The sequence below is a fragment of the Capsicum annuum genome, chromosome 3, assembly GCF_002878395.1.
Source record: "Capsicum annuum cultivar UCD-10X-F1 chromosome 3, UCD10Xv1.1, whole genome shotgun sequence".
In the NCBI taxonomy this organism is placed as follows: Eukaryota; Viridiplantae; Streptophyta; class Magnoliopsida; order Solanales; family Solanaceae; genus Capsicum; species Capsicum annuum.
Genome location: NC_061113.1, coordinates 1,261,162 through 1,278,781, shown reverse-complemented (window position 1 = coordinate 1,278,781; position 17,620 = coordinate 1,261,162). Strand labels below are relative to the sequence as shown.

The following is a 17,620-nucleotide window of genomic DNA, read 5'->3' as shown; positions in this document are numbered from 1 at the left end:
GAGCTATGGAAACAATCACTCACAAAAATGCATATATGGTAAGGCTGCGAATAATAGACCTTTCGTAGCCAGGCTCTTCCTCAGACCCTATGCATGGCGAGAGCTTTGTGACTTTTATCGGTACTTAAGTTGTTGAATGACCTTTTTATTGCAACAATTACTTTTATGACTTCGATATATATATATTTATAAAATAAATATAAAGTTGAATGATGATCCGTGACATTAACTAGGCCATGGATGGCATCACTTTTTTCAAAATCTTATTTCAATCTTTATTCCTCAATATAGAGTAAAGCATCTATTATCCCCTTGAACTATGACCAAAGTTGCTACGACACACTTCAACTTTATAGGGTCCTACTACCTCCTGAACTCAATTTTAGTATATTTTTATCCCCTTTTTAGCTGATGTGACACCTTATAGCTAACGTGGCACCTTATAGCTGTTGCAACAATTACTTTTATGACTTCGATATATATATATATATCATCCGTGACATTAACTGGTCATGGATACTACTAAAGGATGTGGTGCAGTGGATGGGGCTGTTCCTTCCTTAACCAGAGGTCTCGAGTTCGAACCCTGGGTATGGAAAAATCCTTGGTGGGGAGCGCTACCCATGAATGGGGCCCTACCAAAGCGAGTACCGAATACTGGATGGGAAAAAAAAAAAAAACTGGCCATAGATGACATCAGTTGGCAATTGGCATCCCTTTCAATATCTTATTTCAAACTTTATTCCACAATATACAATGATGGATATATACTTGCAATGTTGTTCACTACATATATGACCAAAAAAAAAACTTGTAACATATACTTACCACCAAAAATATTAAAATGCAAAGCAGCTTGAGTGACAAACCAAGTCAAAAATCACAAGCTTACATAGCTTCATCTGAAGGGAGGTCTCTAGAAATTTTACGCGATTTTTGGAGAGAAGAAGGTGCCACCCCGATAGATAATCGGGGTGACACCATACTTCACTTTCTTGCGATACACGGTAACGTGGCGGGTTTCGAAAATATTGATCCTAATTTGAGCAGTGAAGATTTGGAAATTAGGAATAATAGTGGTGATACACCATTACATGAAGCAGCAAGATTAGGTAAAAAAAATGTTGTGGAGATGATTATGAGAATTGAGAAGAATTTAAGTTTTGTTAAAAATAACTTAGGGGAGTCACCAATGTATGTTGCAGCTGCAAGTGGGGAGAAAGATGTGTTTGATATTTTGACAAAATGTGATTTTAGTGAGGTTACTATGAAGAGGAATGATGGCAAAACTGTTCTTCATGCAACAATAATCCATGATTGTTATGGTAAGTTTTTTTATTTTTTTTGGGATAATACATAAAAGTGATCTTTAACTTGGAGCCGGTTTGCATCTATATCTTTCAGCTTTGGATTTACACAAGTAGATGTTTAAACTTGTATAAAGTTGAACAAGTTGACATGCTCGTCCTATGTGACATAATACGCTAGGACGCTACAAGTTTAAGTGCCTACTTGTGCACATCCAAAATAGAAGGACATAAATGTCAGCTGGGGCCGAGTTAAAAGACACGTTTATGTATTATGCCTTTATTCACTATTGATGCTTACATTAGTCTCACTACTAGAAACAAAGGTTCTCTCCACCACGAATCAATTAAAAAATTTATGTTATAGAACATTATTTTCTTATGGAACTAGTTCACTGGGAAAATGCATATTACAGAAACAGATTCTCATTGAAATACTGGAAAGCTTCCTGATTTTTCCATGTGGAAATACTACTATTTTTTCTTTTCTCAAAATCTCAACAGAAAATATTTTGATTGGAAAATTATCCATTTTTCTGTTAGACGAAAAAGACTAAAAGAGATATTTTGGCCTTGGTGGACAATTTTAAAGCAGACTCCTCATTCATTAGATAGAGAAGAACACCAAGATTTCGCGATCTGCAGCCGAATTTACTCCAATTCCAAGAGCTCAGATCTAATCGGTATTTAAATACCAATTCGATCCGAGCTCTATTATTGAGAATGCTCATTCAATGAGCATACTGATTCAATCAAAATATTGAGATAAGCATCCAGTACCCCCAAACTATGGCCAAAGTTGGTACGACACACTCCAACTTCACAGGGTTCTTATTACCCCTAAATTCAATTTTAGCGTATTTTTATCACCCTTTAGTGCTGACGAGGCACCTTCATTACATAAAATAAAACCCACGTCAAAGGTGCCGCGTCAGTTAAAAAGGTTGACAAAAGGTGCCACGCCAGCTAAAAAGGTTGACAAAAATACGCAGGACCCCGTGAAGTTGGAGTGTGTCGTAGCAAATTTGGTCATAATTCAGGGGTACTAGATGCTTTACTCCAAAATATTTTGCGAAAATAGCCACTGATTGAACTAATTAGAATTTTATTTCATGTGAAGCAGATCTTGCAATACATATAGTAAATCAATATCCAGAACTTGTTAATGTACGTGATGATGAAGAGATGACAGCTTTGAATATATTGGCTACAAAACAATTATCATTCAAGAGTGGATCTGATTATTTGTTTGAAGAAATTGGGAAAACACCTGCTGTTCCTGTTCAGATAATTGAAACTATAATATATTCTTGTAAGCTCACATTTAATATTACTCTGTCGTTATCCTTATACTTTGAGGTCATTCGTATCCTTAATCATCATGTATTATCTAAAGTATTTTGATGAGAAAATGCTCTATTTCCACCTTGAGCTATATGTGGCACATAGGTGGCACAACACACTGAAGGGTCCACATAAGCACACGTGTGTGCCACGTAGGCACTAAGGTTGTCAAAAATACGGTTTTAATCAGTCCAGGGTAATAGGACCCTCCTAAAGTTCGGGTGTGTCTCAGCCTTTTCGCGTATAGTTCAAGGTGGAAATAGAGTATTTTCCCTATTTTGATTGATCTCTACCACAGACTGGATGGATTTCCACGTGTCGAAATAGTCACGTGATTTCACTTCAGGGGGTTAAATATTTGAAAAAAACCTAGCCGAAGGAGGATTCAACACCTACTATAGATACATAAAAAAAATAATTTTAATTATATATAAATAATATATTTTTACGTCGAAGGGGTTCGGATGAACCCCTGTTAAAGGGCTGACTCCACCCCTAGCTATAGTACTAGATTTTTTCATTCATATACCATCGAACTAATTCACTTGGAAAACGCATTGTGCGAAATTGATTCTCACCGAAATAGTGGAAACTTCCTAATTTTTTTCACATGAAAATATTATTAGTTTTTCCTTTTTCATTGATTCAATCAAAATATTCTTGTGGAAATAGCCACTAAATATTTTTCAATGAGAAATTTCGATAGAAAAATAGTGATCTTTAAATAGTGAGTGTAGAAAAAAAAAGTGTCCAAATTTACTTCTCTAATTTTGACTATGGTTATTACTTTTTTCTATATTTATATTAAAAAGTCTATATTTATGTATATTTTGATGGAGCAGGCATTCCCCCTATGTATGGACAAGCTAGCACCAAAATTGTCTGCAAAAAAAGGTCTTTATTCACCAAGTTTTTATTAGGTATGCTCTCCATATAATACTCCATTCTTATATTTAGAATTGAATGTATCATTTGTAACATTTGCTAAAATGTGAAAATCTAAAATATTAATGGTTCCACTGCTTAATTATTCATGTGCTATATTAAGCTCGTACTGTTACTAGCAGCAAAAACCCTCTTGACGCTACCTGACTCCGCCCCTAACTGTTACTCTATTTTTGATGGTAATATAATTCTAAAAGTAGTTCAAATATAACATAATTCCAGCATAAGACTAGAAACAAAAGTTTCTTTTTATTGAAGGCTAAATGTGCTTCATTAGACCAATAACCGAGGGATCGAATGTGTTATTATTCCAAATTTTTTTACACTATTAGGTCTCTCAAAAATAATATATAGTATAAGTTTTACACTGTCAGATCACTCAAAAATAATAGAGAAAATGTTATGTTTCCGCCCGGAACTATATATGAAATTGCTGAGACACCCAAACTTTAGGAGGGTTCTTACCCCTGGACTAATTAAAATCATATTTTTGGCAACCTTAGTGCCTACGTGGCACATACGTGGACCTTCAGTGTGTTGATTCACGTATGTGCCACGTAGGTACTAAGGTTGTCAAAAATACGGTTTTAATTAGTCCAGGGGTAATAGGACCCTCCTAAAGTTTGGGTGTGTCTCCGCAATTTCGTGTATAGTTCCAGTGGAAATAGAGCACTTTCCCAAAATAATATATATGGGCAACTTTGCATAAAAATAAAATCGGTAATCTTGAAAATAAAACAGGTTTCTATGATGGTGACATAATAGTGTAAAAATTCTTTACAATGTCGGTAGATAGATAAACTCTTAATTCCTCATTTCTCACTTACATTTTTCTTGCAATTTTTTAGGTTGTTCCTGGTTACAAGTTATTGATGAAGCAAAGCAAAACCATATTCTTGCACTAATATTAGCAAAAATGTTGCTAGAAAATTATGATTGGAGTTATAGTACACACACTGTGGCAAATCCACTAATACAAGCATCAAACCTCAAAATCAATGAGTTAGCTTTTGAAATTTTGGAAATATATCCTGAAGTTGTTGAGACATTGGATGAACAAAAGAGGAACATTTTACATATAGCAGTGGAACACAAAAACAGATTTTTGTTTGGCTATGTGCTCAAAAAAGTGGCTCATAAAGATAGGATGTTGGCTGATATTGATGAAAATGGGAACACAATTTTGCATTATGCAGCAAATGTTGGATCACCATTTAGGACATCAAGTGGAGAGCATTTTGAGGAAATTTGGTGTGTGTTGTCTGTGTTCATGATGATGTGGGGGATTCTTTGGTTTAAGGTACTTTTTTTTCTTAATTTTCTCTTCAATTTGCATGTACTTTGTCGAGATACGCATTCAGTACCTCTCGAAATATGGTCAAAGTTGCTACGACATACTTCAACTTTAAAGGGTCCTATTACCCTCCTGAACTCAATTTTAGCGTACTTTTGTCGCCCTTTTATGCCGACGTGACACCTTTATAATATAAAAATGGGGCCACGTCAAAGGTATCACATCAGCTAAAAAGGTTGACAAGAATATGCTAAAATTTAATTCAGTGGGATAATATGATCCCTGTGAAGTTGGAGTGTATTGTAGCAAATTTGGTCATAATTCAGGTGGGTACTAGATGCTTTATGTTAAGTATCTCACATCGGAAAAAGGATGGGTAATTGGTCTCCTTATATGGATTTGGCCAATCCTCACCTCATAAACTAGCTTCTGAGGTTGAGTTAGGCCCAAGATCCATTCTTTATATGGTATCAGAGTCAGGCCTATCCCGGGGCCCTATATTATATTGTCCATGCTCCAGTCGGAAAAGGGCTCACCTTATGAGCTAGAGTCAGGCCCATCCCAGGGCCCTATATTATATTGTTCACGCTCCGGTCGGACTCCTGAGCCGCCTGTTTGAGTTTGCTCACATTGTTGGTTTTATGTTTAGGCTGATAGTCAGCGTAAAACAAAGTAATTTGAATGTGCAACCATGACGTCTACCTTATGATGTCATGTGGGCTCATGCCCCTTAGTAAAATTCGCTCTCGATCTGCTTTTACTCTGTCACAAGGGGGCCTTGTCCTAGTACTATTCAAAATTTCATGTCTTAGAGGCTTCACAGACAAATGTACTCAAGTCTTGCATATCTTTTGAAAACTACTCGACGTTATCTTTATACATTATCCATCGAATATCACAGCATATCTAGTCCCAACAACTTTCTTTTCCCTAGGCTCGAACCATCCTATTATTAGGGAGCAACAACACCTGCCATACAATGCCTCGTACAATGCCACATACAATGCCAATATCTGGATGCTAGCTAGCTATTACTGTAAGCAAACTCTAGATAAGTCGAGTACTAGTCCAATTACCTTGATGGTCAACCACACATATATAGTTGTAGGTTGTATTACTTTTCATCATAGAAGGTTTGATGCGAATAAAACACGATCTTCTAAGGTTTAAAGTTACATATAGGCTTAACACGCCGCGTAATGCCTGAATTATTACGCGATTTCTAATTTAACGATGAGCTAAATCAGATGATTTGACATGACATGTATTGAGTTGAAGATGATTTTTATCTAAAACTTTGCTCTTCCATCACTCTCACAGCATGTAAAACACCACGTACATCCACGACTCTGGGAAGTTAGAAACTCCAAGGACATGACTGCAGAAGAACTATTCGAGAGGAACCATTTACACGTAAGAAAAGAAGCAGAAGACGCGGTTAGAAACCTCGCGAATTCAGCACTTATACTTGCTACACTCCTCTGCACAGTCAATTTCGCCGCGATTTTCACTGTCCCTGGAGGATTTAATCAGAAAACTGGACTACCAATTCTCCTCCAAGAAAGAAAACATGAATTATGGATGTTAATATTTTACTTAGGTGCAGCACTTATAAGTTCAGTAGTCACAATAGGTACATTACTATCATTTATTCTTTGCAAATTTTATAGTGATGATTTTTATATTTCTTTGCCTTTAAGGGTCATAATTGCTATGGTTTCAGTATTTTATGCCACAACATTTTCAGTTTTGGCATGTGTTCAAACACTTAATCTTGATAATATTTTTTTGAACAAAGATGTATGGTGGCTTATTATAGTTATGGTAGTTGTTGGCTTCATTATGACCCTTATTTATATAGATTTAGCATTTCCAATTTTTGATTATTTGTATTATTTTTTTTCTTATTCAATTATATCCCATAAGAGAGGGGATTATGCAAGTTAATTTTGTAAGCTTTATATTAATTGTTTGAATTAATGAGAACTTAGAAGGTTAAGTTGTTGCTACACACAAATTATTTTGAGTATTAAGTGATTGTTTTATTTAGTGGCGTACGCAGAAATTTCAGTAAGTGATATCGACCTTTAAAAAGGCGAATAAATGAATAATTCATTTTAAAGATATCATATTTTGAAGACAATCTAGACTATAGACCTCAATTTATGTATATTGTTACAATTCTTTTCGACGAGTTTGGGCAGATCGTTGATCAAAAGTTAGGTTGATATATAGTCGAAATTTGAGTTATGACCTGTATTTTAGCTCATCTTTTCCCAAGTAACTTTTGGACATATTTATTAACTCAGCTTGTTTTAATCCGCTCAGATTCAGCTCAATCCGTTCACTCGATACCTCTATTCATACTCTTCACTAGTACTTCAGTTAGTCATCATTATTTATCAAATTAGTATCTGCTATGATTCAAACAGAATAAACAAACCACGAGTAAAAGAAAAAACAAGAACAACACACAAGATTTGCGTGGAAATCTTTGCGGAAAAAAACCACGGGCAGAGGCAGAGGAATTTCACTATGAAAGGAGAGAAATACAATGTGGAGAATGACGTAATTTCTGAATAACCAAAACCGACACTAATTGCACTTATATAGTATGTGCGTACAAATAAGTCCTAGGCTCAAAAACATAAAGGTCCATACCGCGGGGGCTTTGCCCCCGCACCCCAACGGGATCAGTGGTGGGCTCCGGGATCGGGCCTACACTACCACCACAGACCTCATTGAAAATCACAAACATGAGTTGCACCGCAAAACTTTCAGGGCCAGACCAACAAAATTTTGATCACAACTCTAACAGTATCCTATATGTTAGGCAAGAAAAGTGAAATTATTTTATAATTTCTTATCCCTTGGATATGAAGTTGAGTATAAGGATCATGGACAATAATACAAAAATGTCTCAGCAAAAGAGAAGCAAACCCTTTACTCTTAATAAAGTTGTGTTAGTAAGTATTAATTTTTCAAATTTCCACAAATAAATATAATTTAAATAAGAAAGCAACCAAAGGCAAGTACTGGGTGTATATAGCTTTTTTCTTTTTGTTATTCCAATTAGTAACCAAATCTTAGGAACTTATGCTAAAGAAAATCTCTTTCTTGCCATTGGTGAGTCATATTCATAATTGTACAATTACTAGGATCCTTCACTTTTATTACATCGATGTGGATTGTCTCGTGAAATAACAATAGAAATTTCCCAGACATTTGTAATTCGTTGGCTAATTAGACAACATCTTACTTCGAACATAGAAATTGCTAAAAGTAACAGTAAAGTTATCAAAACTTTATCCACAAGCACTTGATAAGATATAATTGTTACTAAGATATAGGGGAGATACATGCCGATGAAGGGCGATCAATTGGACACGCTTCACTCAAGAAATGGTAATGCGTCGAATAGTATAAGAACACTATTTAAGAAAAGGGCAGCCCGGTTCACTAAAGCTCCCGGTATGTGCATGATTCGGGGAAGGCCCCACCACAAGGGTGTTGTTATAAACCAAACGGGAGAGCCCAAGTCTTTTGGGTTGGGCTCTCCCGTTTGGTTTATAACATTGGTGCTTTCATTGAGAGTCCCACGCGTTGGGCCATGACTCGGAGTGGTGGTCTGCACGCTAGGAGTGGTGGCCTGGACCCAAGAGGGGTGCCAGCCGTGACCAACGGGGCGTAGCCGTGACCAATGAGGATCGATCCACGCGTGGAGCCACGACTTGAAGTGGTGGCCTGGACCTAAGAGGGGTGCCAGCCGTGACCAACTGGGTTCAGCCGTGACCAACAAGGTCGTTGGTTCTCAAGCGGAGGCGATTGTTATGAACCAATTGTCCCACATTGGAAAAATAGAGAAATGCGAAAGGTATTGTAAGCCAAATGGGTTCTCCCACCTATTAGACTAGTTTTTTGGGTTGGGCTCTCCCAATGTTATAAACCAAACGGGAGAGCCCAACCCAAAAGACTAGTCTAATAGGTGGGCGAACTCATTTGGCCTACAATCCCCTTAGCATATCTCTATTCTCTATTTTTCCAATGTGGGATAATTGGTTCATAACAGCTGTATTGTCGCAACCTTATCTTACATTTCTGCCAGAGACTGTTTTCAAGGCTTAAACCCGTAATATTCTAATCATATGACAGCAACTTTATCAGTTACTTGAAGGCTGCCTTTTAAGAACACTATTCAAGATACTGACAAAAACATAGCAAGCAAAGTGGCTGCAATGGTGATGGGGCCATGATATTGGCATCACTTTTTAATAGCTTATACCAGACTTTCCACAATATATAATACTGATGGAATATTTATTTTCAATGCAATCCATTCTATATTGTTTTCTACATATAAATTTCACTTTGTTTTATTTTATTTTTATTTTTATTTTATTTTATGTGACACTAATCACATCGTCTATCTTTTTACAAATAAAAATAGTTTATATTTAAACTTAATATTTTACCTTAATGACACTAATCTGATCGTCTATCTCTTACAATCAAGATCGCAAGTGCTAAAAGTGTACCTTTCTTTCTAAAATAGTAATACGTCGAGTCAAACGTTGCCACATAAAATGAATGATTACAGTTAAAAATACTCCCATCGCCACTGGCGGAGCTACTTTTGCTCCAGGGGCTCATCCGAACCCCCTTCGACTTTATACTATTTTTACATGGTTAAAAATATTTTTTATGTATATATAGTACATATTGAACCCCCTTTGATTAGTTCGTATATTTACTTCTGAACCCCTCAATGAAAATCCTGGCTCCACCACTGCCCGTAACAACGATTTTTTACACTATCAATGTAGCTTAACCTGTAATATCACGTGAGTTATTATTTTTACCAAGTTAACTTTATTGTAAAACCATATTTTATACCGTCAATGTATAAAACTCTTAGAACTTTCTAAAATGAAATGAAGTGAGTATATTTATACAAGAAAGTCTCATTCATCACAAAAATATACTCAAAAAAGAAAGAAAAGCAAAATGCAGAACAACTTCAGAAGCAAAGCAAGATGCAGATCAGCAGCTTACAAAGCTGCATCATCATCAGTAGTAGTACAGCAATCTCTACAAGTTTTACGCGATTTTTGGAGAGAAGAAGGTGTCACCCCGATTGATAATCGGGGTGACACAATTCTTCACTTTCTTGCTGTTAATGGCAATGTGGCTGGTTTCGAAATTCTTGAACCTAATTTGAGCATTAAAGATCTCGAAACTAGGAACAACAGTGGAGATACACCGTTGCACGAAGCTGCCAGATTTGGTAATGTTCAAATATGTGATCGTCTCATCTAAAACTTTAAACTGTTAAAGAGAAAATACACTTTCATTTTACTTAGTTACGTCCTCTAACACATCCTCTCACGTGCGAACTTGATTCATTTTTTCATGAGCCTAGCACTGTTTGTTTGGGTGGGTTTGATTGTGTCGTAGCTCTATAGTTCGGATGTTCTTTATCGTTGGATTAACTGCTGATATTGATCCCCAAAAAAAGACGGTAGGTACAGCTAGGCCGTGAACAGACAACCATCGTACTGTAAAAATTGGATAGGTTCGATCTGTAGTCATTAGGGCCTCCTAAAACGCCAGTTATTAATGGAATTCCTTGTCGGGTAAGTTCCGACCCGCACGAAAGGAGTAACGATCTGGGCACTGTCTCGGAGAGGCTCGATGAAATAGACATGTATGTGAAGATGCGGACTACCTGCACAGAAAGACCCTATGAAGCTTCACTGTTCCCTGGATTGTCTTTGGGCCTTTCCTGCGCAGCTTAGGTGGAAGGTGAAGAAGGCCTGCTCTAATCCAGGACCTCTATCTGCTCTGATAGACTAATATATCTAGATTTTTTAAGATGTTAAAAGCGGAGAACGTACTTTTATTTACTTAATTATTTTTTCGACGACAGGTAAAAAGAATATGGCGGAGAGGATTTTGAGAATCGAGAAGGACTTAGTTTTTGTGCAAAACAATTTAGGAGAGACGCCGCTTTATGTTGCAGCTGCAAATGGGGAGAAAGATGTATTTGCATTTTTGGCAAAGTATGATTTCAGTAAGCTCACCATGAAGAGGAATGATGGAAAAACTATTCTTCATGCAACAGTAGCCCATGATTGTTATGGTAATGTTTACATTAGTGAGCAATTTTTTTTTCTCATCGGGTGTTTGGTACTCACTTTAGATCTCCGATTAAGCCAGAGATCGCGGAAAATATGGTCCATTAAAAGGGAAAGCGCTTCCTACCAGAATTATAATCTTTTTCATTCCTAAATCTCGAATCTGAAACTCTAATTTGAGGGTTGAGAGATCCAATCCAATTATACCACTTTTATCACGCCCTTAGCCTAGACAGGGCGGACAAGAACCGAATGAGAATGAGCTATGCAATTGGCATATATATTGTGCGTACGAGTTACTATTCATAAACAATGATAAGTGGCTATGTATAAACCAATTCAATCCATTGAACCCTCATCTGATACATACGTGTGAAACTATGACCACGAGTGACAACTTAACATTGTCTAAGAAGCCTGTAAGAGAAATTACAACTGTACCATGGAAGATGGTTGGGACAGGGCCCCGACATACCCAAACTATAACCAGAACTATGATTAAATAGTACTAGACGTTTATTAGCTCCAGGTAAGTGAGGAACTCACCGACTGCTTTGCTGAATACGGACAAGTGCCTAGTGTAGAAGTCTACTCATCGATATATCTGATCCTGTAGTTACAGAAATGCAGTGTCCCCGAATGTAGGGCATGTTACTTTTCATGGGTAGAATTACTCTCCCACGTTGGTCGAGGGAATGGACAGTTATATGCTTATATTGTCTTAGGTAATTCTGACAGTTCGGTCCAAGATTCGTATTTCTTAACATAATTTCTGTTTTTCTATATTCAATGTTGGGACTCTGAGAATGTTATCTACACATTAGATGCGCAGTTCTGGGCGTTATATCTATATATGGTTTTTGTCAATACCAGCTTAAACTAATAATTTTTCTGTTGAATGTTAAACAGGTCTAGCAATAGATATAGTGAATTTATATCCTGAACTTGTCAACGATCGCGATAATGATCGTATGACTGCTTTAGATATGTTGGCTACAAAGAGATTTTCATTCAGGAGTGGATCCAGTTACTTATTTGCAGAAATTGGAAAAACACCTTCTGTTCCTGTCCAAATGATCGAAACCATCATCTACTCATGTAAGCTCTACTTAATTTACTATAGTACTAAAAGTTGCGGAACAATATCTTCGCATTAATGTAACTGAATTTTGCCCTCTTATGTGTTAACAGGTATTCCACCGCGATATAAAGAATCAAAACTTAGTGATAACCAGACACAAGCTGTCGTTAAGGTTGTCCGCGTTGAGAGGTTTTCATTTACCAAGTCACTATTAGGTACATTCCGGTATCATCATTGTCACACCCCTTTTTTCTTAAAATTCAAAACAAGATATCATTTTATGTTTGAAAGGGTTTTATTATTAACGTGATAAAAATGAAAAATTTGTTTCGAAGAAGGATTGTTTTTACATTTGAAATCAGAGTCGCCACTTGGCATAATCTGGTGTGCCAAGTCACCATTGGAAAATCCTTTTCAAAACTATTTGACTCTTTAAACTGATTTGCGAACAGAGATTCCAGCTAAGGAATTTTGTTGACCGAGGGGAAGGTGTTAGGCACTCCTCGATCCCGTGGTTCGACCACGGTCGCTTGGTGGAACATATCGGCTAATTCGACACTAAGTGTATAAACCACACAAAAACATACAAACCAATCAATCAAACAAACAAACAAACAAATCCAAAATTATAGTGTTCAGTCTAATTATTACAATCCAAAAATAGAAAAATGCAAAAAATACAAATCCTGTTCTAAGCTAGTCCTAAACTAAGCTCCAATGCTTCACTCGATGCCTCGGGCCTTCATCTCGATCATCTTCCGCCAACATAGTACGTCGGGACATTTCTCGGTGAATAAATACAAATACCTCGGGGCATTCCCCGGCCAAATGAATACACTTTTTAAATGCGGCAAACAAGACATTCAACAAATATTTCAGACATTCCAATAATCCCCCATTCTAAATTTGCCTACCCAGCCTAATGTTTGTCTGCCCGCTCGACGACATATCACATTCAACATCAACCATAAATCAAAATACCATAATATTCACTTTTTACTAATTTTCGATCCCCGTCCCGATTCATTCTCAACCAATGATTAACACAACATCCAACACTTTTCAAATCACTTTTCAAAATCCGAAACCAACATCCAACACATACACCCAACGAAGATTCAAACTAAGAACACGAGTCATCCACAACAACAATCAATATTTTTGCTCAAAGTATTCAAAACCACACCATAAAATCACAACATTAACCAAAATTAGAGAAAATGAAAGAGCGAAGTTAAGAGATGGACTTTCAAAGAATCGATTTCGTAGATAATATAGAATTAAAGGAACCCGAATTCGAGACCCCGAATAGGAAAACCTCAACAGCTATGAAATCCAAGCTCGGTATCGAAGAACTGAGACACGAAACAGAATTCAACGAATGGGTTATGACAAACCGAAGCCTAAATACCCAAGCCAACAACGACTACTGATGAACCCGAGACAGAAATTGCAACAGCACAAACCCGAATCAAATTGCGAAGCAACGAGAAAACCGTACCGGAATTCGCATACCAGTCACAGTTTCAATCGTTTTCCGATGAACTTCACCGGAATCGGGCTGAAATGGATCAAACTTGGTCTATTTTGTCTGATTATGGGGTCGAGCCGATGCTGTTTTGGTCGGAAACCAGGGCTAGTGATGTTTTCCGATGGCTTTGACCAAATTTGTAACGGCTTTGGCTCTCTTGTGGTTATGTGTATCGTGTGCGTGTATGAGTGTTTCTTCTCTGGTGAGGTGTGTTAATGGCCTTCTCGTGAGTGAATTTTGGGTGTATATATGTGGTGAGGTGTGCTAGAGAGTGTGAGTGGGGATTATTTTTTTTGTGAGCCCTTTTTTTTTTCAGGGATCCCCTGAAGAAGAAGAAGAAGCCCAAAAAAATCTTTTCTCCCTTCGTCCCCCCTTTCTTTTCTATTTTTGTTGTGTATATATGGTATATGCAGATAGTGAGTGGAATTGTGGAATTGTGAGAGTGGGTGGGGCAGTGGGTACACGTGGGTAGGGGTGTGGGGTGGTGATATGTTGTCCAAAATTGATAGGAGGAGTGGTTAATTTTATTACCAAAAGAATAATTGAGGATTAAGTTTGTTAGTGGGTTTGTTATTATTTTTTTGTATTTTTGTGGGTATAATCACATGGGTAAGGGTGTATGATAAAGTGAGGTAAAAATGATATCGGAGAGGGACAAAATTAGGTGTCTACAATTATCTATAATTAGGTTCAACTGGCCGAAATGAATTTCTGAATATTCATTTTTGTTTGAGAAAATGCACTGTTTCCACCCTAAACTATACACGAAATTGCTGAGAGACACTCAAACTTTAGGAGGGTCCTATTATCCCTGGACTAATTAAAGTCACATTTTTGGCAACCTTAGTGCCTACATGGCACATACGTGGACCTTCAGTGTGTTGACTCACTGATGTGCCACATTTGAGCCACGTAGGTACTAACGTTGCCAAAAATACGATTTTAATTAATCCAGGGGTAATAGGGCCCTCCTAAAGTTTGGGTTTGTCTCAGCAATTTCGTGTATAGTTCAGGGTGGAAACAGATCATTTTCACTTTTTATTTCTCTAGGGAATTCATGGTTACAAGCTATTGATGAAGCAAAGCAAAAGCACATTCTTGCACTAATATTAGCAAAAATGCTGCTAGAAAAGTATGATTGGAGCTATATTGATAAAACTATGCCAAATCCATTAATACAATCATCAAAAAATAAAATTGATGAGTTAGTAGTGGAAATTTTGCAAAAATATCCTGAAGTGGTCGAGACGCTGGATGAGAAAGGGAGGAATATATTTCATATTGCAGCAGAACATAAGAACAGATTTTTGTTTGATTATTTGCTCAAAAAAGTGGCAAGCAAAAACAGGATGTTGGCAGATATTGATGAAAATGGGAATACAGTTTTGCATTATGCAGCAAATGTTGGGACACCATTTTTTACATCAACTACTGAGCATATTGAAAGTGTGTGGTGTGTGATGTCTGTGTTGATGATGATGTGGGGAGTACTTTGGTTTAAGGTAAGTTTTTTGAACTTTTTAGAGTAAAGCATTTAGTACCCCCGATCTATGACCGAATTTGCTACGACACACTCCAATTTCTCGCGGTGGCAGATCTAGCATATATCCAGGGGGTTCATCCGAACCCCTTCGGCCGAAAATTACACTATTTATACACGGTTAAAATTATTTTTTATGTATATATTGTATATGTTGAACCCCCTTCGGCTAGTTCGTGTGTGCACTTTCGAACCCCCTTAATGAACTTCTTGTCTCCGCCACTGACTTCTCGGGGTCCTATTACTCTCTGATCTAAATTTTAGCCTATTTTTGTCATCTTTTTGGCTGACGTGACACCTTTTATCAACTTTCTAGCTGACATAACACTTTTGATGTGGGCATCATTTTATGTAATAAATGTGTCACGTCAGCACTAAAATGTGACAAAAATACGCTATAATTGAGTTTGGGGGAAGGGGGGGGGGGGGTAATAAGCTCCCGTGAAGTTGGAAGGTGTCATAGCAACTTTGGCTATAGTTCGGAGAGGTATTGGATGCTTATCTCAAGTTTTTTATGTGCTTTATAGTATCACTTATTGTTTGTTTTGAATAGATTTGATTCGTTAAGATCTTGAACGAAGTCTTAAAACTATCGAGAGGTTGTTTGCTTAAAGATTCGTTGTAAATCTGACTTCTTACGATTAGTATGTTCACTGTGATTGCACCACCATCACCATTTGTCTTCGTTGTAGATGTACCAACGCTAACCATTACCACCAGCCACCTCGACTAGTAGTCACTACGATATAATCACCACTGGCAACAGCCTGCACCACACATAATCCACCGGTAACTAGAACTACATCACCAGCCATTGATTTCAACAATGTCGACCACCTCCACCACATAACGACCATTGCTTACCACTACCACCAACTAGTCACATCAACAGCAGCCACCTCTCCATCATCAGCCACAACCACGAACCTCCTTCATCGCTAGCCTCCACCATCTGCTGAACATCGCGCAACCATCAAGAAATAGTTTCATAAGGGAAAATGAACATGAGAAAGTATGCTCAATTGGTATTTCTCACTTTCTTTCGATTTGTTTGTCTTGCTTTCCTTTTTTAGTCTGTTTCTAAAAAGAATGTCTCTTCCCTAATTTGACTACTCTCGAATTTCAACATCCTACATGACATGTTTAAGACCACAAGATTCAAAAGTCTTGTTTACTTTCTGAAACTCCATATCGAGTCAAACTAAAACGAACAAACTGTACTTCAACTTTGAGGCCAAAAACTCCAAGATTGACTAAAAATCATGACTTGATGCAACTCCAACAAAATACTAACTTACAGTTGTTCTTGCAGTATATAAAATACCACATGCATCAACGCCTTTGGGACGTTAAAAACTCAAAAGGCTTAAAAGCAAAAGAGATATTCGAGAGATACCATTTACATGTACGAAAAGAAGCAGAAACAGCAGTTAGAAATCTGTCAAATTCTACACTAGTACTTTCTACTCTCCTATGTACAATCAACTTTGCCGCGATTTTCACAGTCCCCGGAGGCTTCGAAGAGAGAACTGGCCTACCTATTCTCCTTGACAAAGTTCAACAAGAACTATGGATGTTGATGTTTTACTTAGGTGCAGCACTTTTTAGTTCAGTATTCACTATGGGTACACTTCTATCATTTCTTCTTTGCAAATTCTATAGCAATGATTTCTACATTTCTTTGCCTATAAAGATTATAATTGCTATCATTTCAATCTTTTATGCCACAGCATTTACAATCTTAGCATGCCTTCAAGCACTTAATCTTGAGAATATTTTCTTGAACAAAGATGTTTGGTGGCTTAGTATAGCTGTTGTAGCTGTTGGTTTCATTATGACACTTATTTATGTAGATTTGGCATTTCCTGTTTTTGATTATATGTATTATCTGGTTTCTTATTCATTCTTTGTAACCTATAAGAGAGGACATATGTAAGTTTGCTTGAGTTGCTACATTATATCCAAATATGAGTTAATTTCACACATGATCGCTGAAATTTATCCATTGTAACAATAAAGTCGAAAATTATTATTTTATTGATTCATAATCTAGAAAGTCGTTAATAAACAACAATATTTTTCTCTCCGGGAGATCGGAAGATGAAGAAATGGTTAATAGATTCAAGATAATGGTATTTACAAAATATCGTCTCAATTCATCCTGTTTCATTAGATCCGGGATGTGATATGGTTCTGTAGTATGAACCGATTATGGACAATTCCAATAATATTTCATTTTTTTTTTTTAACAAAAATCCATCTTTTTGATTTATTTCATTTTCTCCCTGACTGGAACAAAGGAAGATACATGTTACACTACGAGTTTAAATCAAAAAGAGAAATTTCAAGAAATGACGTGTATCACAAGGAATTTGCCTTTTCTATTGATTCCAACAGATTGGATAAAAAACAACTCTTGAATGAGGTGAAGACCTCCTATTTTA

At 36.9% G+C, this 17,620-nt stretch overlaps 2 protein-coding genes across 2 annotated transcripts; both read left to right on the top strand.

The window, feature by feature from the left end:
• Positions 1-658: 658 nt before the first annotated feature.
• On the top strand, positions 659-6,884 carry LOC107865686. The gene is made up of 5 exons (XM_047408861.1): positions 659-1,325; positions 2,431-2,619; positions 3,494-3,571; positions 4,445-4,896; positions 6,211-6,884. Exons 1-5 carry the CDS (start codon positions 845-847, stop codon positions 6,835-6,837), a joined length of 1,827 nt encoding a protein of 608 aa, XP_047264817.1. The 5' UTR covers positions 659-844; the 3' UTR covers positions 6,838-6,884.
• Positions 6,885-9,841: 2,957 nt separating this feature from the next.
• LOC107865685 lies at positions 9,842-17,154 on the top strand. The gene is made up of 6 exons (XM_047408860.1): positions 9,842-10,174; positions 10,817-11,029; positions 11,934-12,122; positions 12,216-12,320; positions 14,687-15,138; positions 16,489-17,154. Exons 1-6 carry the CDS (start codon positions 9,895-9,897, stop codon positions 17,110-17,112), a joined length of 1,863 nt encoding a protein of 620 aa, XP_047264816.1. The 5' UTR covers positions 9,842-9,894; the 3' UTR covers positions 17,113-17,154.
• Positions 17,155-17,620: the final 466 nt, after the last annotated feature.

Coding starts and splice junctions, on each gene's coding strand:
- LOC107865686 (XM_047408861.1), top strand. CDS start 845: ATGCAAAGCAGCTTGAGTGACAAACCAAGTCAAAAATCACAAGCTTAC. Junction 2,620..3,493: donor TGAAACTATAATATATTCTT/GTAAGCTCACAT, acceptor TTGATGGAGCAG/GCATTCCCCCTATGTATGGA. Junction 4,897..6,210: donor GGGGGATTCTTTGGTTTAAG/GTACTTTTTTTT, acceptor TCACTCTCACAG/CATGTAAAACACCACGTACA.
- LOC107865685 (XM_047408860.1), top strand. CDS start 9,895: ATGCAGAACAACTTCAGAAGCAAAGCAAGATGCAGATCAGCAGCTTAC. Junction 10,175..10,816: donor GCACGAAGCTGCCAGATTTG/GTAATGTTCAAA, acceptor TTTCGACGACAG/GTAAAAAGAATATGGCGGAG. Junction 15,139..16,488: donor GGGGAGTACTTTGGTTTAAG/GTAAGTTTTTTG, acceptor TTGTTCTTGCAG/TATATAAAATACCACATGCA.